The following is a 27739-nucleotide window of genomic DNA, read 5'->3' on the forward strand; positions in this document are numbered from 1 at the left end:
CAAAGAGCAATGGAACGCAGTATCCTAGGCGTTAAACGAATCGACCGTGTGCGAAACACTACACTGCGCTCCAAAACGGGTATCACTGATGTAGGGAAAAAGTCCGCCAAACTGAAGTGGGACTGGGCCGGACACGTTTGTCGGATGCATCCGGAGCGGTGGGCACGAGTCGTTACTCACTGGATACCTCAGGGCGGGCTTAGAAGTCGAGGCAGACTGCGTAAAAGATGGTGTGACGACCTCAATGCTTATCGGAAGGATTGGCCGGAGATCGCGCAAAGTCGAGAGGAGTGGAAAAATCAAGGGGAGGCCTTTGCCAGCAGTGGGATCGTATAGGCTAAATAAAATAAGATAAGAAGTTAAGCTAAGGGTAGTCTCAGCCAATCACAAACAAGCTTAATTGATAAAAAATATAGGGAGGTCATCATCATCATCAGCAGCCCATTAATGTCCCCTAATGATGAATAGGGAGATCGGGCCTTAAACCATCACGCGGGCCCAATGCGGATTGATGGTTATTAACGACTGCTAATGCAGCCGGGACCAACGGCTTAACGTGCCTTCCGAAGCACGGAGGAGCTCGGGATGAAAACTTTTTTTTTGTGGATAGGGAGGTACTTATATAAAAAAACTATGTCTATCTCACTTACTAGAAACATATAACATAGAAAGTAAATTTAAAACTTATAAGAAGGTAGTTACTGTTAGAAGGGTCTAACAGCAAGTATTTGAAAATTGTTATGACTAATTAAAAAAACAACTGTGACAAAACATTTCCCTAGCAAAACAGAAAAATTTCAATTTATAATAACCGCTCTCACCTGCACAGTGCAACAAGAGAGCCTCCGTAAAAGTCGCTACGAATCCTATACACTAAAATTATAAAAACAACCCGTCCTTTGTTAGGGTATCTCCCCCCGAGCTACATTCCAACGTGCTATGGATACAGAAGCTTGTGCAGTAAAAATGTAAAATGAATGCAAAGTCTGAGTCCCGGAATTTTTAACTGCTCTCCACGGAACTACAGAGCCCGCTATTGTTTTCCATTCTCTACGAATTCAACTGCTTTTTTAAAATAATTTTATGTAATTTTCACACCTATACAGGGTGTTAGTGACATCGTAACGAAACTTTGAGGAATGATTCAGACCATGATTCTTAGTTGATATAAAGTGGAATTTTCCGTCGCAAAAGTATAGGACGGAAAATAATAAAAAAAACCACAAACATTTTCATGAATTTTCCGACAGAAAATTCCACTTGATATCATCTCAGAATCATGCTCTGAATCAGCCCCCTCAGTATTCGTTACGATGTCGATACCTACTAGTATGGCTATCTGTACTGATACGGGGTGTAAGTGACATCGTAACGAATCTGATCCAGCTCATTATTCTGAGTTAATATCAAGTGGAATTTTCTATCGCAAAAGTAACGAATTGAAAATAATTTAAAAAAACTAAAAAAAAATATAAATTTTGCGACGGAAAATTCCACTTGATATTATCTCAGAATCATGGTCTGAATTCAGTGTTCTTTACTTTGTCACTAACACCCTGAATAGTGAGTAAGTGTTGTTTTGTAGGTGAATGTCGCAGTGTCTCTCTTGCATCATTGATGACAACTTATTAGTTATCAACTTATTAATGAAAAGTATGTGAGTTTTCATTCCTCTCTTAAGTCTCTAACGTGAGATAAGGGCTTATTACACTGCCCAATCAATCGGGCCTGATGCGTCGGATTCGGGCAGTGTTGCTCATTGGTGGTCAAACATTTTATACCTACACCCGATGCACCGGGCCTGAGGGATTGGGTAGTGTAATAAGCCATATACTCAGAATATATTTGTTCAACTTGCGATTTTGAATTTCCGTTAGTTTCCTTAGAGAGTATTTGGTTTCTAAAACAGTTTACCCGTGTAGTTCCCAGTATCACTCAGAGCCGTTAAAAGAAAAGCTCTGCGGGTGTTCTGGGAAAATAGCTCTTTGTAGAGACTCTAGTGTCGTTTGAAAAAAGTATTGTTTGTTTTTTTGATGTTCATTTCTTGAATAGTGTCCCCCGAGTCAATATATTTTCATTAAAAATAATAATACATTTTCCACGTAGCTTTATTTTTGTATGTATATTATTGTATATGTATAGAAAGCTTCGCGTAAACATGAACGTCAACTAAACGGTGAACACACCTTTAAAAGCATTCCCGTGACACATGAAATTTAAATTAAACCACGCGAACAACGCTCGCAACGCAGCACGAACAAAGGACTGAAAAACAACGTCGGCAACAACAGAAAATATTAAAGTTTTTATTTAAAGCTATAATTAATTTTCGATTCGCGCTCAGCGTTCCATTCGTATTTTTTATCGGGAACGTTTTTTCTGGACAAACGTGCATGCCCCCCGGCTGTGGGGTAGGGGGGCTAGTTAAATGGACTCGATTGCGAACGAGTGGTGCTTAACTCCCCCTACCCCACTGACCACTGGGTGAACGGATTATGAAATATTTCATCGGAAAATAAAAAAGCGAAATAAAATAAATCGGCGGAGAGCTGAGAGGCAATTCCGACCACACACTGCGGTTAGTGCGCGGACTCTAGTGCCTACTTCGTTGAAGAATGCCTTATTATAATTAAAAGAGTACCTACTATAATATAGACTGCTTTTTATTGAGTCGGTACAACAGTATTGCTATATTTTTAGCGCAAATGTTATGATTGTAATAATAAGTACTGATTAAAATATTGTTAAATGAAAAGGGTTTTTTATTTGACACTTTTAGAGTCTATTTCCCGCCTACAGCCAAATCAATCTTGCAAGTTTGTATATGTAAATAATTCGGGGCGTTTTGGAAACAGTTGGTGCGAACTGTTTAGGCGATAGGGTAGGTAATATCGGGTCGGAAGGATTCCAGAGCCAGCGTTCCGGAATGCCTGATATTGGAATCTCCCCGGATTGCTATCGCCACATTTTTGCGAGTGAAACTTGAAGGAATTCAATAGGTCTCCCAAGCTACAATGTAAAACGGAATGTATTGCAGATTTATTAGGGACAGTTTCGTAGTTATATTGTAAATTCTCTGTGCAATCTGTATACAAAGTAAATAAGTAGAGGTGTACTTACCTCTAGAGGACTGGGTGCGTCTCACGCTTGCTAATAATTAACTAACGGTAACTGAAGGACTTGTTCATGGTTACCATGAATATAAATGATTTAATCAATGATGATGTCACACTGTCGCCTTTGTATTTTAAAGTTATTTGTTGATCTTTATATTTTTTATAACTGGTGCAAAACGGTTTCGTATAAGGTAGTAGGATAGAATAACAAAAACCTGTGAACGTCAGGACCCCCTATTTAGTATCGCACGCACGATACTAGATAGGCTGTCCTGACGTTCAGGAAAAACTAGTACTTACTCAGGTTTTTGTTTAGGTCCTTTTCGGAAGCCGAAAAAAGCGGCTTTCGTTGACAGTTTCTCTTTGAATATGGAATGCCTAGGGCTTTTATAATTGTGGAAGAATATTTTGCTTTGAAACAAATTAATGTGGCCTACTTGTTTAGAATCTTACAGTGTTACTACAAAACACAAACTAAAAATAAACTAGGTTTTTTTATTTCGCGCCACGAAAGAAGTCGGCAGATTTTAATGAAACTAACTTGACAAGTCATAATATAATAATTCTTAGCAGAATCTGCGACAGTAGCGCCGCGGCCTTCGGGACTTCTTTCGTATGCGGATTATATTTTAAACATAGTTTATCTTTTAGTCTTTGTTTTGTAGTAACACTGTTAAAGTCTAATTAAAGGTGATCATTGACTACATACTATTAAGACTTCTGCCAACTAACACTGATAAGGGCTTCCTTCATACAAAAGACATCAACGAGTTCATTGTTATTGTTCAATAATAATGTTTTCAGGCCATAACTTTAAAACTACTAAGCCGATTTTGATGAAACTTGCACTATTCCTAATCAAATCAAATCAATAACTGACCTGAAAAAAAATCTGACCATGTGTCCATAATTGTTAGTAACAGTATCAAAACTGAAATACATACTATGTTAGTGGCAAAAACAAATCAATTCAAACAAGTCAAATCAAATCAAACTTAAAATTGGATAAATTATAAAATAACATAACCTCACTTCCTTATGTGTAGCTGCACCTAATAGATTTCAATCCGGAATATGATTGCAATACGATTTATAGTTTCTGAGAAATACGTGGGCAAACATACATACATCTTCGAATTTGGCACAAGCGTTTGAGACTAACATACGAATATATATACGCATACAGTTCAGATTGATAACCTACTTTTTTGAAGTCGGTTAAAAATATCTTACTGACATTTCTATAGTTCACGTTGAAACTGCTTTCTTCCAGAGTGGTTTATACGTCCAATGGACGGCGAACAACTTTCAGATACCGCATTATACTCGTACGCTCTGCAAATTATCGAAATAAAACCAATCCATGCGATAAATAGATTTATTTTACAGATAACCAGATTGTCACATAGACGATTTTCGTTATGTACAAAGTACAATCATATTGTCATAAAAACATTCAATAAAAATTGACTACAATTCAGATGTTATCTACAAAATGTATGTACAAAATGTAAGCTCCGATTAAAATTATTAAATATCAGTCTGACTAGATATATTTACATTGTTCCTAATGATTTGACATAGAGATGACTAGCTACAGAGCTCGTGTATATGCCATCATTATGTGCGACAGTTGTCAATAACCCATGCCGACTGTATTATCAATAATTCTATGAATATTCGATGTAAGACTTCTTAAAATACACGCATACAACCCGAACTTTTTTTGACGTGACTTAGCTGTAGATTTAAGAACTGTAGATTTCCCGCATATGGCATTCACAACTTGACCGGATAAAGTTAGAATAAACACCGACTTATATCCAATCTACACTGAGTTCATTTCAGCCGGTGAGCCTACCGTGTTAACTATACAGGATGTTAGTGCCATCGTAACGAATACCTAGGTCAAAGATAAATTTTGAAATTCAGTAGGCTCTACACGATAACCGCGCCGCTCGCGGCGCGAATTATATCAAAGCTTTCGACCAATAGCCGTTTGACGTCCATCTACGTAGATAGCATTCGTATCGTTTATTGATCGAAACGCTTAATATAATTCGCGCCGCGCGCGGCGTGGTTATCATGCAGACCCGGCTGATTACTAAATAAAGACAGTTCTAAAGGTGACAAAAACATCTTCTTTTTTCTATTTAACTTATTTATGAATTTTAATGAAGAAAAATGTAATAATAGGTGCGACATTTTGTCACGTTTCTCTGTGACGTCACAGGTTGCTTTAATTTCGTGTTTGACTAAAAAGTAACTGATTTGACTAGTTGGAAACTAGCCTATTGAAAATGTAATCATTTCCAAAAGTCGCCAAATCACAACACGTATTTCGTCCATCCATCCATCGAAATACCCTCCTCACACAGTGATCGCACATACACGAGCTACAACTATTGACAACATGAGACGACAAAATCTTTAAAACTATTGATTACACTCGGTAGAACTGCTTATATTATAAATGGTACTCTGAAACTGCAGTACGTAGTAAAATCAATAAAATTGCTAATAATACGTTTCATAAAGTACTGTTCGGTTCGTAGAATTTGAGCCGGGAATTTCTTAGTGGCTAAAGCCGTACGATTGGCGTAATAAATGTCAGAAAACACTTCTTATATTGAGTATTGCATTTGAGTACGTTTGACCACGACTCGGTCTGATCTTAAGCAGCGATGTGGTCTATTCACCCTTGCCTTGAAAACCCAAATTATATGTATCTGGGAACGCGGGAAGAGAATTCCATTCTTTAGCAGTTCGCATAATGAAGGAGGAAGCGAATCTAGCGGTTCAGAGGGAATGTCGACCACATATACTTAGATGGAATCCCTCCTAACGTCAAGTCGTGTAATGGTGGAAAGATGTTTCATAACGTATTTCGTTCTAGAATGTACTATGTACAGTCATGAGCAATATAATATAATGTACCGACTTTGGGACTCTGTCGCACTAACATATTTGACATTTAGCGAGACTTACAGTTCAATTTGTCAAAAAAGTTAATGTGACATGGTACCAAAGTGTATACATATTAATGCTCGTGATCGTACGAACTTTCAGAGAAGTATTTGAAGTGTAGGGTGTAATATTAGGTAACTTACCTTCAGGTTTTCTTTAACTAAAGTGGAGAAGTAATGTTATATAGCAGTATAAAATACTGGTATCGTATATAATAATAATTAACAGAACTTCGAATAGTTTCACAAACAGTTATCAGATTATTATAATATCATATTTGGCAACTGTACATCTTGAAAGTCCATATCAATTCGATTATTACTTAAAATTATGCCTTACACTATTTCCACGTTTCAATATCGATATGTTCCGTTGTATTAAGTTGTTTCACGGAACTTACTAATGAAAGAGAACACAATTGCTGAGTTATATGGCTATAGGCAGGTATTACTATAGTATAGATTCGTTATAAAGCAGTAATAAACAGGCAGTGATATTAATAATAAATCGCTTGGCACAATCCGTAATGGCAATCAATTTGGCTTACATCGCTCTATCTGATAGAGTCCAAAATACTCGGCATATCGAGTAACCTCAATTCATCTAACTAAAATAAAGATGCAGTATGTGAACTAAATGCAGCAATAAACTGTTTAACGATAAAATTGTTTAAAATTTTCAATATGAAAAATGACGGACACTTTTCGCGCTTATTTCCATAAAATTGGCAAACGAACGCCATAAATTGACTCGAGATATAAATTAATTTACATACTGCATCCGAAGTGAGTCCAGGGTCGGACTGAGGGGTGGCGTAGCCTGGGAAGGCCCCCCGTTGTTCAGTGTCGATGATTACATCATCGTGTACGGGTTGGGCTGCAGGCGCGCCGTGCGCTGCTAGCTGTGCTCGTGGTGGGTGCGGGGAGAGAGCGACCCAGGGCCCGACTCGGCGCTCGAGTCCCCCGCGTACACCTCCGAGAACCCCCCGCCGCTACCTCCGCCGCCCTGGCTGCTTCCTCCGCCGCCTGGAAAACAAACCTTTGTACAACACTGTAATCAGATTTCAACATACGCTTACAAGACAGAACATACACATGAGAAACGAAAATGTTTATCAATTTTGAATAGTTGTTGTAAACTCCGAAACAAAGGTGAACTTTAATATATTTACGTGAGCGTAATTCTGTAGGTTTCAATTCTGCCTGTACATATCTCGTTAATCTGAAAGCTTTTCTGTGTATCAGTTGGATAAATACGTATAGTTACAATCCACCCACAAATTACAGCACGAATACCTTACTTAATTTAATCAACAAAATATTATGACTACGTAGTTATGTTCTTACCGTAATTACTTAAATACAATTTAAGAAAATAATAGCTTGAGGTGATTACTTATTTTAGTCGTTTTAAAATTGTGTTTTGTTACCATTTTTTATGTAAGCGTATATGTTACTCTCTTTACTCCCTCGAAGCTCGTCGGCCCGAAAGGTTGTTGCTGAAAAATATTTGGATTCTTATAGCCAATTGCAGGGTTATTAAATTTTGAAAGATTTCAGTGAAGCCTAAGTACATTTCCTCTTAATCGTTGTTTTTGCGAGAATTTAACGGCATCATAATATTTTTGATTCACATTTCGAGCTCTAATAGAGAAAATATATGGTGTCCATACAGGGTTTGAATGTCCAGGGTTTGACTGGCAGCTGTACGGCAGGGTTCCTGGGTAAATGCGCCAGACACGTTTGCAAACCGAGATAATATCTCGATGTTAAAATATTTATTATTAATTTGGACTAACCAGGAGATTGAATATAATATATTATATTATACCAAATTAATAATAAATATTTTAACATTTTTCATTTGGGGTTTATATTTAGTAGTTACAAATTGCCCACAAAATCTTTTAATCAGTTCTACTAAGTCACTTTATAAAGAGAGTTATTATTGTCAAACACTCCGTGAAATTAAGTTCAGTAACAGTTTAATCCCAGTTTGATAGAATAACAAATTGTTCGTGTCAGAGGAAATCTTTTGGCACAAAAAATAAAAAAAAGTACTTATTAAAATAGGTAGCACAGAGAATATTTTTTTAACACGAAGCGAAGTCGCATCTAATCAGTGTTGAAACATTTTTATACCTACAATATAACAAAAACAAAAAAGGATTTTACAGTAAGTTATTTTTTAAATTTAGGTATATCAAAATTTCCTCTTGATCACAATTTTCCCTGATGTGATGAGTGCTGACGTCGCCACCTAAATACGATGAAATTCACTTTAGTTTTTTATAGTAATAAATTTATATAACATACTAACCATGATGCGCAAGCGGCACGCAATACGAGGTGCCCGGACAGTGGCGCGGGCGCACCTTCTCGTAACGACTCAACTGTTGAAGCTCGCAGTCTGAATGGTGCTTCTCTACTGTTGACAAGATTATCACAATGAGTTACACCCCGCTACCGACCCCGCCGGCGGGATGTCGACCCACTAGGGTCGATTAATTCTTTCAATATGATCCCCTCAAACGACACCCTGAGCCGAGGTTCGCCCATTTGTCCGGCCAAGTTAATGCCATCTGCGGCAAATCAACAATAACCCACGTCAAAAAAAAAATAATGAGCTACACAATTTTATCTTTAATTTTGACATCTATTAATGTCACCTTTCACCTGCACCAAGTACCAGGAAAAGGATGCAAGATTTTAGACCCAGGAAACAATAATAAAATTTGTTTGTGTGAACTAATAAACAGGTAGGTAATATGTTGATATTCGTCTAGACTACTGGAATACCAGTCGCTACCTAATTAAGACTGATATTAGTAAGCAGGATCGAAAAAGCAATATTTAACCGAAAATGATAATGGACTAACATGATAAGAATGGGACAAGTGAACAGTCGCTCATCATTATAATGATCTAAAATGTTAGAAGGGATCCCTCTGTCACTTGAGATAGTTAAGAGATGTTAAGAGATGAATATTACCATCAGCTCGATCCCGATGGCGTTGAAGGTGCATTAACCGAAAATGATAGATAATTATGCTAACAAGATAAGAATGGCACAAGTGAGCAGTCATCGCTCATCATTATAACGATCTAACATGTTAGAAAGTATCTCTCTGTCACTGGAGATAAGTACTCAATTGTTAAGAGATGAATATTACCATCAGCTCGATCCCGATGGCGTTGAGGGTGTTATAACCGAAAATGATAGGAAATTATGCTAACAGGATAAGAATGGGACAAGTGAACAGTCGTTCATCACTATAATGATCTAACATGTTAGAAAGGGGCCCTCTGTCACTTGATATAGGACATAGATACTCAATTGTTAAGAGATGGATATTACCATCAGCTCGATCCCGATGGCGTTGAGGGTGCTTGCGGCAGGGTCGATGTGGCGGCGCGTCGTTGTCCCTGTGGCCGAATGTTCTGAACTGCAGAGTGTGGTCCAGTGTAGCCTGCGTCTCACCGCCCACCGCGAATGTAGCATATGGACTTATCTCGTAGACATCTGTTGGTAAGAAATGAAAGAAAGAAACATTGATTATTTTCGGACACCACAGACACAGTGGATCAGTGTTGCCCCCTGGGTAAATTTTCGCTGAACCCTGGTATCTTTTGGTGAACTGCGGCACCCATATGCCTTTATGTCTTTATGTTGTATGCCTTTATGTTTATGTTTCCCAACTAAATATTAATGTGTGTATATTTTAATGTTGTAAATGTATATGTGTGTCGAAGGTTTTACCTGAATAAACTTAATTATTATTGTATGTCGTTTCCATATCTCGGGCCTATGGAGTCCCGGACTTTTGGAGGGCGTGTGTGGGGCCGAAGCCAACACGTAAAGACCCCTTAAGATAAATTAATCTAAATGTGATGTTATTATTACACAGACAGACAGGCACATAACATTTATGCAGAACAGAATTAATACAAAAAGAAAAGAAAAAAACAAAAATCAAGTGCCTAAGGTCATCTCCATAATAACCCTGACTCCAAAATTGGTGATATCGGTCATCGATCTCACAATAGTAAAAGGTGGATTTGTTGAAAATATTTTTGTAATACTAATAAGGACGGTTGTTTAGACAACAAGTTAACCTAATAGACGTTGCCTTGTCCAAATTTCAATCAAAGAACACCATTTTTTTTTTATTTAAGCATACCTACCCTATATAAAGTTTAACGATAAAAATATATTCAATACACACAAGCAGAATGCATTTCGATTATTCAGGCACCCGCATGTTAAACCATCCATAAAGTTTAGTCGAATTTTAGATTCGTCACGGGTACTAAACTTGCAGAATAATTCTAACGTTATTGGCGCCCAAATTGGGGCAAGCGTAAAACAGTCGAATGGTTAGCAGTGAATGTTTTATTTGTAGCTTTGTTCATCTGTTCGAAAATAGGTCACAACAGCTATAGGACACTGATGTGAGTATTTCAGTTCGGGAATCTACCCCCACCCACCCCTTTTGATCGCCAGAATGGAGCATACTCATTTAGCGCATTCTTGAGCGAGCATTCGCAAATTTTGTTATAAATCGAACGCAATTCAATACTTGAATTTTTCGTAAACAAATAAGTAGCGAATATTCTCACAAGACGGAACAGTTCTTTGAAAATGGAAGATTATGATATTGATTATTTTCTTTCCCTCCTTGGCATCTAACAAAATACGACGATTATTTGGTAGAATGCTTGTCGATTGTTTAAATCGCCTTAAAAAAAGAAAATTGTTTTCAATTCGACGCGTATGTTTATTTTTAATGATTTCAATAACAGTTTGAAAAAGTTAGTAATGGCCTCTCGGTTCCGACATTAGCATCTACCTGGCGAACGTACTACTATATTCACTTGGATATACCTACTTCACTTGACCAGTAGACAGGCACTTTTGTCAGATTAGGACGGGTTTTATAGGTGCAAGACGGGTGTCTTGCTAAGCACTAGTTTGATGAATTAGACTTTGCTCCGGATTACTTCCTTTAACACACTTATTTCGTAGATAAACTCTAAGTAGCCTACAAGCATCTTGGTCTCGAGCATCGAAACCGGATGAGAGCCGTCTGAGGTAACAATAAGTTGTTACCTTAAAAAAAAGTATCAAAAGTTTAGTTCACGCGAATGCTCGTAGCAAGAACGAATTTGAACGCCAGCCAGTGGCGTTATCTTCTCCGGAGGGATGTCTGATGTATGGAGCCTCGATTCACCAATCAAATACAGGGTGTTAGTGACATCGTACCGACTACTGAGGGGGATGATTCAGATCATGATTCTGAGTTCTGATTCTATACTTTTGCGATAGAAAATTCCACTTGATATTAACTCAGAATAATAAACTCACCCACTCAGTATTCGTAACAATGTCATAAACACCCCGTACAAGTGTGTACAGTAGCCATACAAGTGCGTATGGGTGTTAGTGACACCGTAACAAATACTGAGGGGGACGATACAGACCATGATTCTGAGTTGATATCAAGTGGAATTTCTTCTCGGAAAATTCATGAAAATTTTAGTGATATTTTTTCAATTATTTTCAGTTCCATGTTTTTGCGACGGACAATACCACTTGATAACTACTCAGAAACATGGTCTTGAATCATACCTCAAATTTTTCGTTACGAAGTCACTAACACCCTGTATTTATTGGGAAAATTGCCTCTGGCGTTTAAATCAACCAACAGTGGCGGTAATTCTGCTTGTTACCGTACACAGGTCAATCGATTAATTATTAATTGATGAATAATTAAAACGGTTCACAAACATTCTGGCATCATAGCTTTATTATGAAAAACGTTGTAAGAGAAAGGACATTACATTTATAAGGCTTTAAACCTTTTGGTTTATGTAAATTATTGGTAAAGGGTAACCGATAGGATGTAGGTATAGAAGAGTCGAGATTTGATTCAGAAACTAGTGCGAAGGGAGTAGAAAAAATAACAAAACACTGCGTGTGTTTTTTATTATCTTATTCAAATTTCTGGTATGTGATAGCCCAGTTCAAAAACAAGTGACTTATATTGTAGTGTCACTGGTTCGAAACCACTATTGGAGTTTGCACTACGGGAGTTTGCACTGTGAGAGTTTGCACTATGGGAGTTTGCACTATGGGAGTTTGCACTATGGGAGTTTGCATTATGGGAGTTTGCACTATGAGAGCTTGCACTATGGGAGTTTGCACTATGGGAGTGCAGCCAAAGACAATCACCGGTTCGTGCAGATTATGGGAATAAAGGGAATTGGACTATTAAACATCACGTCTATTTCCGTTGAGGTTGGCAGTGACCAGGAAATTCCACTAATGCTTATCGAATAGTTAAAATTGACATTCGGAGTACGGTCACGCACGAGCATTAATATGTATAAAATTTTGGTACCTTGTCACATTAACTTTTTTGACAAATTGAACTGTAAGTCTCACTAAATGTCAAATATGTTAGTGCGACAGAGTCCTAAAGTGGGTACATTATATTGCTCATGACTGTACAAGTACTTCCTTAATTATAGTCTTGTAGCGGAGTCACTGTACCTAACAGGTCTGTATGGGATGGAAGATATTCTATCGCTACATCTCTGTCTGTGAGACATTATAACATATAGGAGTGATAAATATAGTGTATATCGTGTCTGTTTATCCACGCTATATTCTCGCACACCTCATTTGTTTCCTCCATCTAACGATATTGCCGAGATAAAAACTACCATGAAAAGTATAAAAGTAAACAATGTTGTTGTACTTATTACGCAAAGAAGTTCACACATTGTAGGGGAGATCTTCTTGTTATTTTAATGAATTTATGCTTGGAGGTGAATTATAGCTACGGAATAGAAGAAAGAAGTTGGATGTGGCAAGTGAGGGAGAAACGCGCGCGTACAAAAGGCGGCTATGTTGCTAAGGTATCAATTCAATTACAAAACAAAGCCTGCCCCGCTTTGTTTTGTAATTGAATTGATTTGACATTTGACATTGCAAAATAAGTAAACAAAAGTTATATACTTCGACGATTTACGTACAATCCTGCACTTACACAATATAATGATGATGGCTCAAGGACTTGTATCAAAACTAGTTCAAACAATGCTTTCTTACCAGACGCAGGCGACAGTTTATCGTGCTTGTAGTCATGTTGACAGTTCCTGATGTTCTGCTGCTCAGGGCAGACAGACTTGTCAGTGCTGGCGACGGAGTGGCTGCAGCGACGCGTTTCCTCGTCCACCCGGGCTGCGCAGGGCCACAGGGTACTGGTGGAAGAAAATATTCACGTAAATAATTTAATAATGGAGCAATTTTTGAACTATAGTGATATCTTCCGTGCTTCTTAAGGCACGTTAAACTTTGGTCCCGGTTCCTGCCTACTAATGTAAGTACGTACTCGTTACATGAGTCATGTCAGGGGCTTTTGGCGGCTCAATAATAAACATGACGTCAGAGTTGATGAGGTTGGTAATCCACACGATAGAAGTTTTATCTTTACCGAAGGTTTCCGGCCACGCGGTTATGTCGCGCTTAGTAGGCAGGTACTCGTACGTCTGTCCCAGTAGCGTACCGTAGTATATACGTATATATCCCTAAGTTTTTCTTACCAATGTGTGTGGTAAGGTAACGAACAGATAAAGTTATATTGTAAATACAAACAAGCGTCAAACTGGGTGTGATTGCTGCAAAAGCGAAAGTAAACAACAATTAAAACCGGTCAGTGTTATATTTGCTTCCAATGTTTACTACTTGGCCCGGTAAACATTAAGGGCTCACAACGACACAGCCCCTGTGGCATAGTGGTTAAAGCGTTAGGCTCACGATCTGGAGGTCGGGGTTCGATTCTCGATGGGGGCATTGTCGAAATCACTTTATGAGACTGTCCGTTGTTTGATAAGGACTTTGCATGCTCGAATCACCTGATTGACCGAAGAAGTAAGATGATTCCGTGCTTCATAGGGCACGTTAAGCCACAGGTCCCGACTATTAGCCGTAAAAACACCTCCATCAACCTGCAATGAAGCAGCGTGTTGGAGTATGCTCCCTCCGGTTGATTGAGAGGAGGCCTGTGCCGAGTGGGACGTATAGACTGTTTATGTTTTATGAGGGCTCGCATGTGTGTTTTTGAGTCACACCCGCTTCATAAGTACGACGTAAATACCTCAACATTATAATAAATACATAATGATGCCAACACTAACATAACGAGGTCAAACGAATAGTAACTACAAGGTCTCTTCTCCTCTATCGTGTGGGTTATATGTGGATTACCAACCTCATCAACCCTGGTGTCAGCGTTATTATTGAGCCGCCAAAGGCCCCTGACATGCCTCATGTAACCAGGACAAGACTAAATGGCTTAACGCGCCTTCCGAAGATCATCATACTTTTGGACAATCAGGTGATCAGCCTGTAATGTCCTAACCAAATTAGGGATCACAAAGTGATTTTTGTGATTTGTCCCCACCGGGATACGAACCCGGGAGCTCCGGATCGTGAGCATAACGCTCAACCACTGAACCACGGAAGCCTGTACAAGGTGAAAGTTCTTCTACGCAGCGAACAGGTCAACATAATTGTACCAAATACAATATAACTAGACATATAGGTAATGAATATCAATACAACCTTGGTCCACCTTACACGCTTATTGTAAGTCTAAACGATTTATAACTAAATTGTGAATATTATAATAGCAGTGATTTATGAAGTTGATAAGCGTAGTTCAGTAGCTAATGATATTATCAGCAGGGTTGCCGACCATACAACTCCATTTCTCGTAACAAAAACCCCCTTTATACTATTAGAAAAACGTATACAGGTGTTAGTGATATCATAACGAAAACTTTGAGGGATGATGCAGGCCATGTTTCTGAGTCGATATCAAGTGTAATTTTCCAACGGAAAAGTATGGAACAGAAAATAATTAAAAAAAACTCTAAAATTTTCATGAAATTTCCGATGAGAAAGTCTACTTGATATGAACTCAAAATCAGAAAATCAGAATCATGGTCTGATTTATATTCAGTATTTGTTACGAGGTCACTAACACAGTATCTACTTGTATGTACTTGTGCAGGGTGTAAGTGACATCGTAACAAATACCGAGAGCGATGATTCAGCTCATTATTCTGAGTTAATATCAAGTCGAATTTTCCATCAAGTTTGGTAACCAATTCATTTGGTAAGTTTATGATTCAACCTCCCCTTAACAAAGTAAATTTTCCATCTACCTGCGATGAAGCTACTCCTGATGGAGGTCTTTGTCAATTAGTGGAACGAAGTAACTGATTATACTGTTCATATTTATTTACAATTCCCGTTAGATATGTTTTCAATAGTTAAGTTACAACATTACAGTCAATCTACGACAGTAAACGGCTCATCTAACGAGCTACAGAGTTTTAAAGAGCGCAGACGAGCTTGTATTCCGAAATTACAGAGGGAGCGCAACACGAACATGTCGTACGTAACTGAATTGCTTTTTATTTCGTTTTCTCGTACAGAAATTACCTTCGTTTGTGAATCGATTGGGACTGAGTGGGATTGGGTCGTAGCTCACACTGGAATTGCGAATTTCGCGTATATACCTCGATGCTGTTTTGTTTTACCTTTTCGTGCATTCATTTCGGTCCCCAGGCAATCTGAATTGAGGCTAGCTATGCTATCCTAGTGACCTTATTCACTGTGTTTTTGTTTCTCTGTTTATTTACGACCACTCCCTTACTGGACGTCACGCGAAACTTTTTTGTGGCGGCCATTAATTTTGTTTGCGTAGAAAGAAACGTGAAATACGTAGTTTACTCTGAGGTACGACTGATCCATTTACTTGAGGGTCGAGTAGTTTATCACCCTTAATTAGGTTACTGAGAAACCTAAAATGTATTTTGGTCTAAGGCGTAGACTTTATGTGTACAGATTAATAAGTTTTATACTAAATTTAGGGAGGTATACCAAGGTATATCTATTTACTTGATTCATAGGTTGTCGACTATGAAAATATCTTGTAGCAAGATATTTGTCGTGATAAGTAGTAGACTTATTTTTTTTTCCATTAAAGTTTTTGTCTTCGCCCACGTTTAGATTAGAATTTGCTATAAAATAATACTACTTACATAAAACCAGGCAGGCTATTTGTTTCGATTCCATGCGACCGAACACTTTTTCCGACGTTCTTAAGAAGATAAGAAATCTTCTTATCAGATTAAGTGTAAACCTGTGAGGCACGAACAAAATCTGCACTATTAGCCGTACTTTTACAATACGTATTTCTTTTTTATAAAGAAAAGCTTACCTAAATGGACCCTGCTTATAGCTGTTAGTTTTGTAGCGTTTGTAGACAGCCCTTTTTTGCAAAAGGTTGTTGATGCTTTGTTATAAAATGTATAAATAAAGGATAATTTATTTACTTATCTAAAAATTAAATAAAAATATAAATCTAAAAAATAATAATATTATAATTTTTTAAGGACAATTGATGGTCGAATTCGTGTTTGGATCATAAATGATTATCACGTGTTCAGCGGTGAAGGAAAACATCGTGAGGAAACCCACATTCCTAAGAAAAGCATTTTCGAGGGTATGTGACCTAACCTAACCTGTAACTTGTGCGGCTGTTTTTCCCTTCGCGGGTTGGTAGCTCAGACATGCAGTCGCTTCTGCAAAAAACCGAACCTGTCGAATCTTCAGGTTAGGTAAGCGGACTCTGTGAAAAAAGGGGTTAATGCTAGGGAGATGTATAAATAAAGGATAATGAAGTAAATGAAACAGCCTCCGTGGTCAGCCTCCGTGGTAGTTAGAGCGTTAGGCTCACGATCTGGATGTCCGGGTTCGATTCCCAATGGGGACATTGTCGAAATCATTTTGTGAGACTGTCCTTTGTTTGGTAAGGACTGTTCAGGCTTGAATCACCTGATTGTCCGAAAAAGTAAATTGATTCCGTGCTTCGGAGGGCACGTTAAGCCGTTGGTCCCGGCTATTAGCCATAAAAACACCTCAACCAACCCGCAATGGAGCAATGTGGTGGAGTAGGCTGCATACCCCCTCCGGTGAGAGGAGGCCTGTGCCCAGCAGTGGGACGTATATATAGGCTGTTTATGTATGTATGTATGTATGAAATAAGCTGGTAATAATTGTTTTGTTTACTTGCTTATTTATAATCTTATTAGTCTAATATTACTGCCAAAAATATGACAAAGGTACCGGCACGTATACCGGCTCAAAGGTTAATTTTATAATTAGTTCAAAACACTTAAGAGTTGATAATAAATTAACTGTAACAAATTATAATGGATTTTAAGCTTTATGCTTACAACAAAATGTTAAATAAAGTTGATTTTTTTAGACTGCAATAGATGTTCTACGTCAAAGTCTCCATTCTCAATGAGATCAAGGTCACCAAACGTCTGTCTTACCACATGCCAGGAGAGAGTCTTGAGTTTCTTTGGGCACATGATGCGATCCCCGTTGCACTGTCTAGAGAAGCAAATTATTCTGGGCCAGATTGAGGGTAAGCGTGCCAGAGGAAGAGCGCCGATCAGATGGGTGGACCAGGTCAAGCAGGTAGGGGGCCTTATGCAAAGAGCTGTCTGTACACATGGCACAGAACCGAACCCAGTGGAGGAAGATCACATAAAATCACGATGCTCAGCAGTGAGGGAACGACAAGAAAGAAGACGTTCTAATCCTATTGAGAGAAATAGCTAATATGACTTGAATATTTCTTAGACAGAGAGGAATCACGGCTATAATATGTACGTGCACGTGCACGCATTTACGTGTGTGCGTACGTGTGTGTGTACGTGCGTGCGTGAATGTAGAAGTTATGCTTAATTAAAACATACCACTGAATTATCAGTATAAAGGTAGCCGCAAGTACTTACTTAACGGCTTGTAGAAAATAAGCACTTAATGAATCTCCCGAAGCGTACGCTTTAGAAGAATCTGTATCAGCTTTCAACATTGGTTGTGGATGCAATATACTAACTACTACTACACTATACTATACTAGTAGTTTTATTTTCTGCTTATTATAAGTAAAGTTTAAGTTGTTACTATGTCCGCTAACACCATTTACAATAGCTCGCTCCATCTTAGGCCTCGTCAATGCCTTCGGGCATGTCTGGGGCCAAGAGCAAAACCATCAAAGGTAAAAAAACCATCCACTTTCATCAAAGTTACCTATCTAATGGTGCCTAAATAATTAATGCAAAATCCCCCACACCTTTCAAATTCATATATATTCAGTAAGTAACATAGTTAGGGTAATTACACTTTGAATCGTCAAAAGCCAGGGCGCAGATCAAAGACACATCGCCAAGGACCCGCTCAGCATCAGCGGCGCGCACCAGCATCACGACTTCGATTGGGACGCCATTGAACGTGTGGATATGATATTAGTGCGATACTCAACTCCTCCTCGGCAAGAGAACCAGTAGGAACGCGGCAACAGCCAACGCGGCTAGGGCAGCGAACGCCAGAAATAAACACTTAAGGATCCGCTCCGCATCAACAGCTCTCACTAGATTCTCACCTCCGAATGGTCTTTGGGCGTGTGTTTATAATATAAGTATAGTACTCACCTCCTCCGGCAAGAGAACCAGTATCAACGTGGCAACAGCCAACGCGGCTAGGACAGTGAACGTCAGAGACAAAGCACCAAGGACACGCTCAGCATAAGCTGCGATCACTAGCTCCTCACCTTTGAATGACCATTAAACGTGTTTGTAATATCAGTGCAATATTCACCTTCTCCTCGCCAAGAGAACTAGTAGCAACGCGGCAACAGCCAACGCGGCTAGGGCAGCGAAGGCCAGAGACACTGCACCCAGCACGCGTTCAGCATCAGCTGCGCTCACCGGCACCACACTGCCGCCCTCCGAATGAAACGCCACTGGACGTCTTAGACGCTCTAAAACAAACCACGATTAAGATCATTATTTTTTTTCTAATTTTTTTTAAACTAAATAAACAGTGTTACTGTGTTGTGGGCAAGTCACAGGGACTGCAACCTGGAACCTAACAGAGGGCAGCAGTAACTGTCAGTACTATTCAGAGGCGGAGGACAGGAGTCCTAGTATGGCTTTGTAATAGACTATTCTGGACGTCATCCCACTTGCGTCAGACAGAGTACTGCGGGGCGGAAGGCAAGAGGGAAACCACTGCCCTATTTTTCCCTAAAAAAGTAGCATGGAAAATGCTGCACCGACAAGAGCGTGACTGTTAAATTGATGATGATGAAACAGTGTTACTGTTACTCCTGCCCTCAACCCACATTCCCGAGAAATGCATTTTTGGAGGTACGTGACCTAATCTATATTGGGCAGGTTTTACCTTCGCGGGTTGAAAGGTCAGACAGGGCAGTCGCTTATATAAAAAACCGGACCTTTGTGAAAAACGAGATAATGCTAGGAAGATGATGATTTGCAGATCATAGAACAATACCAGCATAACATAAACTCACGATTATATCCCAATTGGGGTAGCCAGAAGTACATCCATCGCAAGATGAACTAAGTACTCACACATCACCGAGCTTTCTGTCATCACAGATCTATACCAGGTACAATGTAAATTCCATTGAATTAACTTCCTTATACTCATACCTTCCCCCATGAAAACCTATTGATACTACACATATTGAAAGTCGAAAGAAGCAATAAGCAATAATAGGGGTTATAATTACTCATACACGAGTATTCCGGGTGAATGTCATTTATGTTCGAAAATACTAAGTATAATATTTAGTGGGCACAATGTTATTTGAATTCGGCAAGTTCAAGTATGAAAGGTCACTAACCTCCGGAATGCGTGGTAGTGGCAGCATAAATTATAGCCTGATGACGAGCTGACTCGGTAGCCGTCCACAGCCTGAGTCCGTACCACGCACCGGCAGCTAACCCCCCAATCACCACCTAGCAACATAGACATAGATCATTTCAGATACCTACTCTATAGGGTGCAATAAATACCTCAGTCATGTCATGTAATTATGGAATTTTAAAAAAACATTAAAAATAACATACTTACATATATATTTTTTTTTTAAATTTAATAATTTCATTCCCAAAAATACTATAAAATTAATAGAAATATCAACAATAAGAATTGGGTAGTTTCCAAAGATAAATTATGAAGTTATGATTACAAAATAAAGACCGATCTAAATGTGAGAAAAACGTTTTCTTTGTTCTATTTAACATATTTATGAATTTTAATAAACAAAAATGTAATAATTTGAACAACCACTAGAAAAACTAATAAACAAGTGTTACCTCTCGATGGTGATGCAAGGAAGTGAGATCAGCGTCTCTCCAAGCCGTCGAGCCGCCGGCATCAGCCCTTCGCCACTGCAGCCTGACCAGGCGCGCCCCGCACCGCACTGCTCGGCGAGCATCCACTGCCAAAGCACTGCTGTTACTCCACACAGCCGCTTCTGCACCCTCTTCGGGCTTCTCTTCATCTCCTCCTCCTTCCCATACTAATACTGGTAATGAAAAACATAATTTTACATAAACAGTTTATGTGCTGGTATCTAGTCTGTGTGTGTGTCTGGTTGTGTGAGGAAGGGGTAGACCTAGGAGAACATATTTTATGAAACAAATAAAAGATAAGGTGCAGGTCGTTTCGTATCAGGAGGTGAATTTTTTGGCGGGAAGAAGAGAGGAATGGCGATTACTCCACCGACAAGAGCGCAGCTCTTAAATAAAGAAAGAGAGAGATCTAGTCTGTACTGATATGCAGTATCAGACCGACGGTTTTGAAGCGATCATACGCAAAAAACGAGCTCCTTCTCATCAAGGCGAGGAGCAGCCCCAACAGCATCCTGAAGATTGGCTGATCGTTACACATCGCCGCTATGGACGTGTTTTGTGCGTAGGGTGACGATCACGGGAACTTACCCGTTCGACGATCATTTCTACTTCACTACGACAATTATTGCACAATAATTACTAACAATAGCTTTTAAATTTACTACTCATTTTTACTAACATTATATGGATGTAATGTGTTTTAATCCGAAATAAACAAATTTATTATTTATATTATTTATTACTAGTGGTTATAGTGCTTGCAGGTCATCTTATATTCGTCCAACGTCTGACGTATTAGTTAATTGTGTAAATATAGCCACAGAAAGTTTTAACTTCCAAATACTGTTTGATTTTACGCCGCGCCACTCAACTATTAAATTAAGAAAGGTTTTTAATTATTAAACACTATATAAAATGAAATAAAAACATTATAACTTTTCAACTATTATTGATTACTTTTGAAACCACCTAACGTACCTATTCATATCTCGAGTCCAAATACGAAAGAAACACAATTCATATTATGAATAATCTCTGTTTACCCCGATGGGAAATAGCCGTGGGTGTATGTATGTATGAGAAACGATTCCCAAGTTTAGTTAGTCTTACCTGGAGGTTTGGTTCGAACCAGCAAGGGTGTCGAAGGTGGTGATGGTCCGGCCCTGGAGTGAGCCACAGCTCTGACAGTATAAGAGGCCCCACAAGACAAGGCCCTCAGCACCACCCCCACGGCCTCCCCACCCGCTTCTAGCCTCCGTTCTTCTTCACCTCGCGAAGAAGTAGCGTCCATGCTGTCAGCTGTATCGTCGCGTATACGAGACCACCAGATTGTAAAACCTTACGGGAAAAGAAAATGGCGCACGTTGAAAACTATGACCTCATTTCGTACCACAATTTACCTACTCGTAATTACAAAATGTAATGTAATATCTGTCTTTCACTGTGATTATAATGAAATGATTATAAATTCAGAAATAACACTGTGTTTAAAGTTACTTATATATAAAAAGTATATAGGGTGTCCCTGACATCGTACTGAATACAGGGATGATTCAGACCATGATTCTGAGTTAATATCAAGTAGAATTTTCTGTGGCAAATTCATGTTTTTTTTTTGTGTTTCCACTTTTACGGCTTTTACTCTTACGGCTAAATCATCCCCCTCAGTATTCGTTACGATATCACTTACACCTGTACAAATACGTACCGGTAGACAAACAAGTACGTGTGGGTGTTAGTGGTACCGTAACAAATATTGAAGGGAATTCAGACCACGATTCTGAGTTGATATCAAGTAAAATTTCCTCTCGAAAAATTCATTTTTCAACGGAAAATTTCACTTGATATCAACTCAGAATCATGGGCTCAATCATCCCTCAAAATTTTCGTTAAGATATCACTAACACGCTGTATATGATTGGTTACTTCTCGAAATGTGTTTTGGAGATCGGAGTTTTATTACGTCCGACAGACTGACTGCGCGATCAGAATCGTTTATTTGCAATCAGACATCAAGTACGTACCTCACATGTCACTGCCGTCCACAAAATAGAATGATATAGTACAGCTGTGTCAATACAAGGGTCATAAAGCAACTTGCCATGCGGCGGTGCGGCCGGGTGATGAGTCGTCCTCCACGTGAGCCGCGCCTCCTTGTGCGCCGCGTGTTCCAAGGTGAGGGTCGGAGCGGACGGCGGCGCGGCACATTCCACTTTATACGTCACTTCCTCTGATCCAAACGCATTGCGAGCCGAGCATGTGTAGTTGCCACTCGTTGCTGCGTCCACTTCTGTTATGGATAGGATTTTTATAAAATGAATAAACAAAAGAAGATCAACATACTTAAAATTATATCCTTGAAGAGATTAAATAATCAAATTGAGAAAGAAACAGCAAGATAAAATAGAGACTTCCGTTTCTAAAACTACACTTACCATGAATAGCTAGATGACCATGCGGAGTAAGATGGGCGCGAGGATCGTGCGTGACCGGGCGGTCGCCACGCAACCAGCGGGCTCGAGGAGTGGGCTCGCCTCGCCACGCACACGCCAGCCGGAGAGAGTGACCACATTGCACTCGAGCCCACACTCCAAACGATAGCAATCTGGCGCCGGCTAATGAAAAAAAATAATATCTTTAGAATATGCAGTAACACGCTGAATATACGCGCTGGCTGGAAAATATGAAGCAAAGACTGCGATCGCCCGTTTTGATCCTATTTACAGGACTCTTTTACCTTCAACTGTGTCATCTGTGTTCCACACGACACTAAATTAGTAGAACACTGTCTTATGACAAGACTGATGGACAAAATATTCAACGTCTCGCATAACTATTTACCAATAAATTATGACTTCTTACCCCTAGAAGTGGTAGTAGCAGGTATAGGCGCCGATGGTTCTCCTTCTCCAGCGGCTGAATGCGCAGACACCCATGCTTCATACGTGGCACTTTCAGACAACGATCGCAGTTCTGTTGAACCTCCTAGACCCACTGAAGGCTCACCATCCTCGCCTTGGACTGTCGTGGTTTGAGGTGGTCTATCCCTAAATGCGATGGAATTGTTAATTCTTTACGATATTTTTTTAAATGCAGGTAAGTGGTATTTTGTAAATAAATTGATACTTACCTGCCAAGCTCACGATAGAATACTGTATAATATAATATTGGTCCATTGGGACGGCTTGGTGGCAGCCAACTGACTGCTAATGACGTCACTGATGTTGGAACTACTTTTACTGCTGCCGGTGCTCCCGGTACTGTTAAAAAAAATACATTTTAAAAGTAAAAGACAAAGGAACACCTTCAAGTTATCCACAATAGTACGTATAACTCTCGGAGTCTTTTCGTTTATCTAAAAAATCTTACCATCTTGCTGAGTGGTGCAGTGTATAGGATGAGCAGGCAAGCCGTCGCCAGCAGCTGTGTAAGCCAAAGCCTGAACAGTATAGTTAGTGTGTGGTCTCAACGCTAGAAGCAAAGTTTCCACGCCCGCTACTCTCTTGACTTCCGCGCCCACTCCTGCGCTTGGACCGCCACCGCCTCGTACCTCCCACTCCAGCCAATCTGCCGCTGCCGACAAACAACTGCCATCACTCAGCTAGGAGTTACGAAGTATTATCAAGTCCTTCCCAACTTCGGCCTCTTGTATTTCTTATGAATTACTAACTAAATGGCTATTGTATTCTAAATGTCAAGTATATTTTTATGAAGTATATACTTACCTGTTATTAAAGTATTAAGTTACTTTTAGTTGTAAAGCCAGGGCGACTTATTCTGTCAGTAATAATGGTTAATTACCCCTCTACTCACTGTGTTCCGGTCGATAAAGCAGTTTGTATCCAAGAAGGGCTCCGTGGTGCGCGTGTGCTGGAGGGGGTGACCACTCTACCTTTAGGCTTTGTGGGGATACGGCGCGACATCTCACTGCTCGAGGACCTTCAGATGGTACTATGAGCAAAACAAAAGTTACTTAGTTAAAAAGTCTTTTAATATGAATTATACTCGAAGACCGATAAACACTGTTTTTTGGGCTCACCACTTTCTTGAGTCAAAGTGTTAACAGGAGCCGTAGCAGGTCCAGCACCAGCACTGTTAAATGCTCTTACACTTACTGAATATCTGAGAAAAAAGCAATAACTATAATAAATATCACACCTTCGGAGAAAAATTACCAGTCTAAGTAATTTTGTAAACAGACGAGTAATCCAACCTCGTATAATGCTCCAATCCTTCGATGGTATACTTATTGATTTGCCCACGAACTGTGGAGAACTCCATGCCAACGTTTGCACCACCAGCCAATGAACCATCAGCTGAGGGCCACCACCAAACTGTGTATCCGAGTAATTCTCCATTCCACGAAGACACTGGAGGAGCCTTAAATACAACATATAGGTACATCAACATAATTAGTTTTAAAATCAGATCATAATAGACAACAAATATGTATGTACGAAGAATGTAGAAGTGGTAATAGTACCTGCCAAGCCAATTCAATAGTTGAAGGCCTAGGAGCTGATGCACGAAGACTGATAGGTGCCCGAGCAGGAGGTTCGTGTAATGTCAATGCTAGTAACGCTCTAGTATGACTCGAAGCAAACTGCGCAGTCACTGTTCTAGCTCGCACCAAGTACGCTGTTGCTGGTTCTAAACCTGATATTGTAGCTCCTTCAGTCCTAGAGCAGTATGGTTACACATTTACTGACATTCAAAAAAATATTGTATTTTTATGAAGTTAGAAATTAACACAACTTACTCATATGAATCCAGAGGGTGAGCAGAAACGGAAACATTATGAGTTTCAGCGTCTCTCCAAGAATCAGAGTTAGTAGAATCATGTCGACGATATTGTACCATATAACCCAATACTGGTGAATTGCCATCGTATGGACGTCGCCATTGCAGGCGTACCGATCGAGACGTTGTCTCCAATACTCTGAAATTTGCTGGTGGTTCCGGCGGTTCTGAAATCAAGCAAAAGTAAATTACCACAGAACAATAAAAACTATGAGTTGGCATATGAATAGCATCCTCCATCTTTTATTGTTCTGTGTAATCCATTCCTTCGGCTTCTTACCCTAATTTTCTTGGCCAATTTTTTTTTATGCTTTGTGCTAAAAACTAATTATATTTCTTCAAAAATTATTTCAAGAAAATCTAGAACTTGTCATTATTTTGCTATAAACATACCTTGAACCGCTAAGTGAACGAAATGGTCCGACCTTCCGTAAGGATTCGACGCTTGGCATCGATATACTCCTGAATCTCGTCGGTCTGCTCGTTCAATAACCAACTCACTTCGTAAACCCTCAGCACTTCTCGTTTCTGATATGCTCATTCTGAAATATTATTAAAGATTTAAATGTGTTATTCGAGAAAGAACATCTTTTGCATTGATTTAAAAGCATACCTGTAATCAGAGTTTGGCAACGCTCTTCCAGAATGGCTCCAAGCAGTGGAAAGAGGAGTATCACCTCTGGCAACGCATATCAGTCTTACAGTATCTCCTAATTTCGACGTCACATTTGCTGATGGAGTTTCAAATCTTGCAGGTTCTGTAGAAAATAACAATAATTTCGACAACAGCTATAGAAAATAGATCTATTGATGCAGAAGAGATCATCATATTACTTACCATTGACATGAATAGTAAGTGTCTTAGATAAGGCAGGAGCAACGCCATTGTCAGCCCTACAACGATATTTCCCTGAATGTTCTCCTCTTGCTGCATCCAGTCTTAACGATCCATTACTTAGCACCACGGGGTCAGATACTCCTCCTAATGTCGCTTCTGTATTACCTACAGACAAAGCATAGCAAGTTTTGAATGTATTTTTCATTGTTTATTGAAAGAATTAAAACATCAAAAATTCTTACCAGCATACTTGGTCCAATAAATGGTCGGCGGTGGATGACCGCGAGCTTCGCAACTTACTGTTAGAGATCCATTAAGAAGGACTGAACTATCTGTGGGTTCTACTTGCCAGTATGGAGGCACTGAAATGTAGAAATGAAAATAATGACTGGAACTAATGAAGTAAAATTTTCAAATTCAAAAGAGTTTTCCTTTTCCTTCCTTACCTTTAATAGCGAGTTCAGCGGAAACGTTAGCCTTTCCGGCAGTATTAGTAACAACACAAGTATATATGCCACTGTGGGAAGCTGTCAAACTCTTGAAAAGAAGCATGCTGTAGAATTCTGCACCTCTTTCGTCCACCTAAAAATTGTTACCATAAATTTAGCATAGCGTTAAGAGCTTCTAATGAATCCAGTTGATTAAATTATGTTTACCTGAAGGACACTCGATATAGGCATCCCATCCTTTAACCAAGAAAAGTATACAGGCATATCACCAGAAGTGACTGTACATGTGATCTGAGATCGATCTCCCGCCCTCAGCCCAGGAGGGAACACAATAGGCGACAAAACCGGTGGAGATACCACTGTTATTTGGACCTAGAAATATAATAATATTTCTAAACAAGAACACAAGATGTTCAAAAACTTTAAAGAACAAAGTTGGGCCATACATAATAATGAGCAGACTATAAACTGAGCGAACCATGAATAAATCGAGGAAAGTTTTATTTCGGTAATTGAAATTCAAATATGTGAAGTTTTACGAGGGAAAATTATTTTGCTCTTTCTGTTTTTGATAATATAATAATATCTTATAAGGTTTACGTCCCACGCTTACTGAACCTAGCAACGTTCACTGATCACGGAGTTAGTAATTAATTGTTGTTTCTTTAATTAATTTGTTTTCATCATATTCGGAAAAATATCTGTGTTATAATTTACTTACTTATTTGCTTGAAGAACCAAAAAAATACTTTTTATTGTTTGACTATTCTTAAACTATATATAAGTGGAGGATGACTATTTTGGAGCTGTCAAACTATTAAGTTATGTCTGCTAGAATTGGCCTCATTCATCCATTCATTCCATTTCCATCTCCCTAGTAATCTCGTAATCCCGTTTCCGGTATTAGTCTATCCCTGACCCGTAAACTAAACTAAATCCAAATACTTACTTCTCTCCTAGCCAGCTCTCCGCCAGGTGTAAGTACTGAGCACGTCCAAGCTCCTTTGTCCCGGTTTTTGTCTACATTTGTAATGGTCAGCATACCGTCTGCCTGATGGTATCTAGGGTCGTTACCAGCTCCTCCTTCCCATTTTACTGACCTGTTTTCAAACACCATTTCTATGTTTTATTGCAACATATCTATGTTTATTAAAATAGCATTTTTGACGGAGCACATAAAAATATCGGGAAAAGTCATGCAAGTACTAGTTAGTCCTTCTAAGACACACAATTATTGAATTTCCGAGATCACTTTCA

General features: G+C 39.2%; 1 protein-coding gene across 1 annotated transcript in view; it reads right to left on the bottom strand.

Moving 5' to 3' along the window:
* Positions 1-4480: 4480 nt before the first annotated feature.
* The window catches only part of LOC126374914 (Down syndrome cell adhesion molecule-like protein 1 homolog), a 53155-nt gene continuing 29896 nt past the window's right edge, over positions 4481-27739 (bottom strand). The window contains exons 6-31 of the mRNA XM_050021686.1: positions 27432-27582; positions 26690-26854; positions 26480-26615; positions 26276-26395; positions 26034-26198; positions 25809-25953; positions 25589-25737; positions 25155-25362; positions 24879-25074; positions 24609-24775; positions 24435-24517; positions 24209-24346; positions 23765-23968; positions 23526-23655; positions 23258-23442; positions 22831-23010; positions 22497-22685; positions 21506-21733; positions 20357-20568; positions 19882-19996; positions 18831-18993; positions 13197-13348; positions 9441-9605; positions 8403-8510; positions 7513-7581; positions 4481-7108 (exon numbers count right to left, since the gene is read on the bottom strand). Of these exons, the coding sequence (XP_049877643.1) occupies positions 6981-7108; positions 7513-7581; positions 8403-8510; positions 9441-9605; positions 13197-13348; positions 18831-18993; positions 19882-19996; positions 20357-20568; positions 21506-21733; positions 22497-22685; positions 22831-23010; positions 23258-23442; positions 23526-23655; positions 23765-23968; positions 24209-24346; positions 24435-24517; positions 24609-24775; positions 24879-25074; positions 25155-25362; positions 25589-25737; positions 25809-25953; positions 26034-26198; positions 26276-26395; positions 26480-26615; positions 26690-26854; positions 27432-27582 (4051 nt within the window). The 3' untranslated portion in view covers positions 4481-6980. The remainder of the gene's footprint in view (positions 7109-7512; positions 7582-8402; positions 8511-9440; positions 9606-13196; positions 13349-18830; positions 18994-19881; positions 19997-20356; positions 20569-21505; positions 21734-22496; positions 22686-22830; positions 23011-23257; positions 23443-23525; positions 23656-23764; positions 23969-24208; positions 24347-24434; positions 24518-24608; positions 24776-24878; positions 25075-25154; positions 25363-25588; positions 25738-25808; positions 25954-26033; positions 26199-26275; positions 26396-26479; positions 26616-26689; positions 26855-27431; positions 27583-27739) is intronic.

This window comes from Pectinophora gossypiella, chromosome 18, assembly GCF_024362695.1.
Source record: "Pectinophora gossypiella chromosome 18, ilPecGoss1.1, whole genome shotgun sequence".
In the NCBI taxonomy this organism is placed as follows: domain Eukaryota; kingdom Metazoa; phylum Arthropoda; class Insecta; order Lepidoptera; family Gelechiidae; genus Pectinophora; species Pectinophora gossypiella.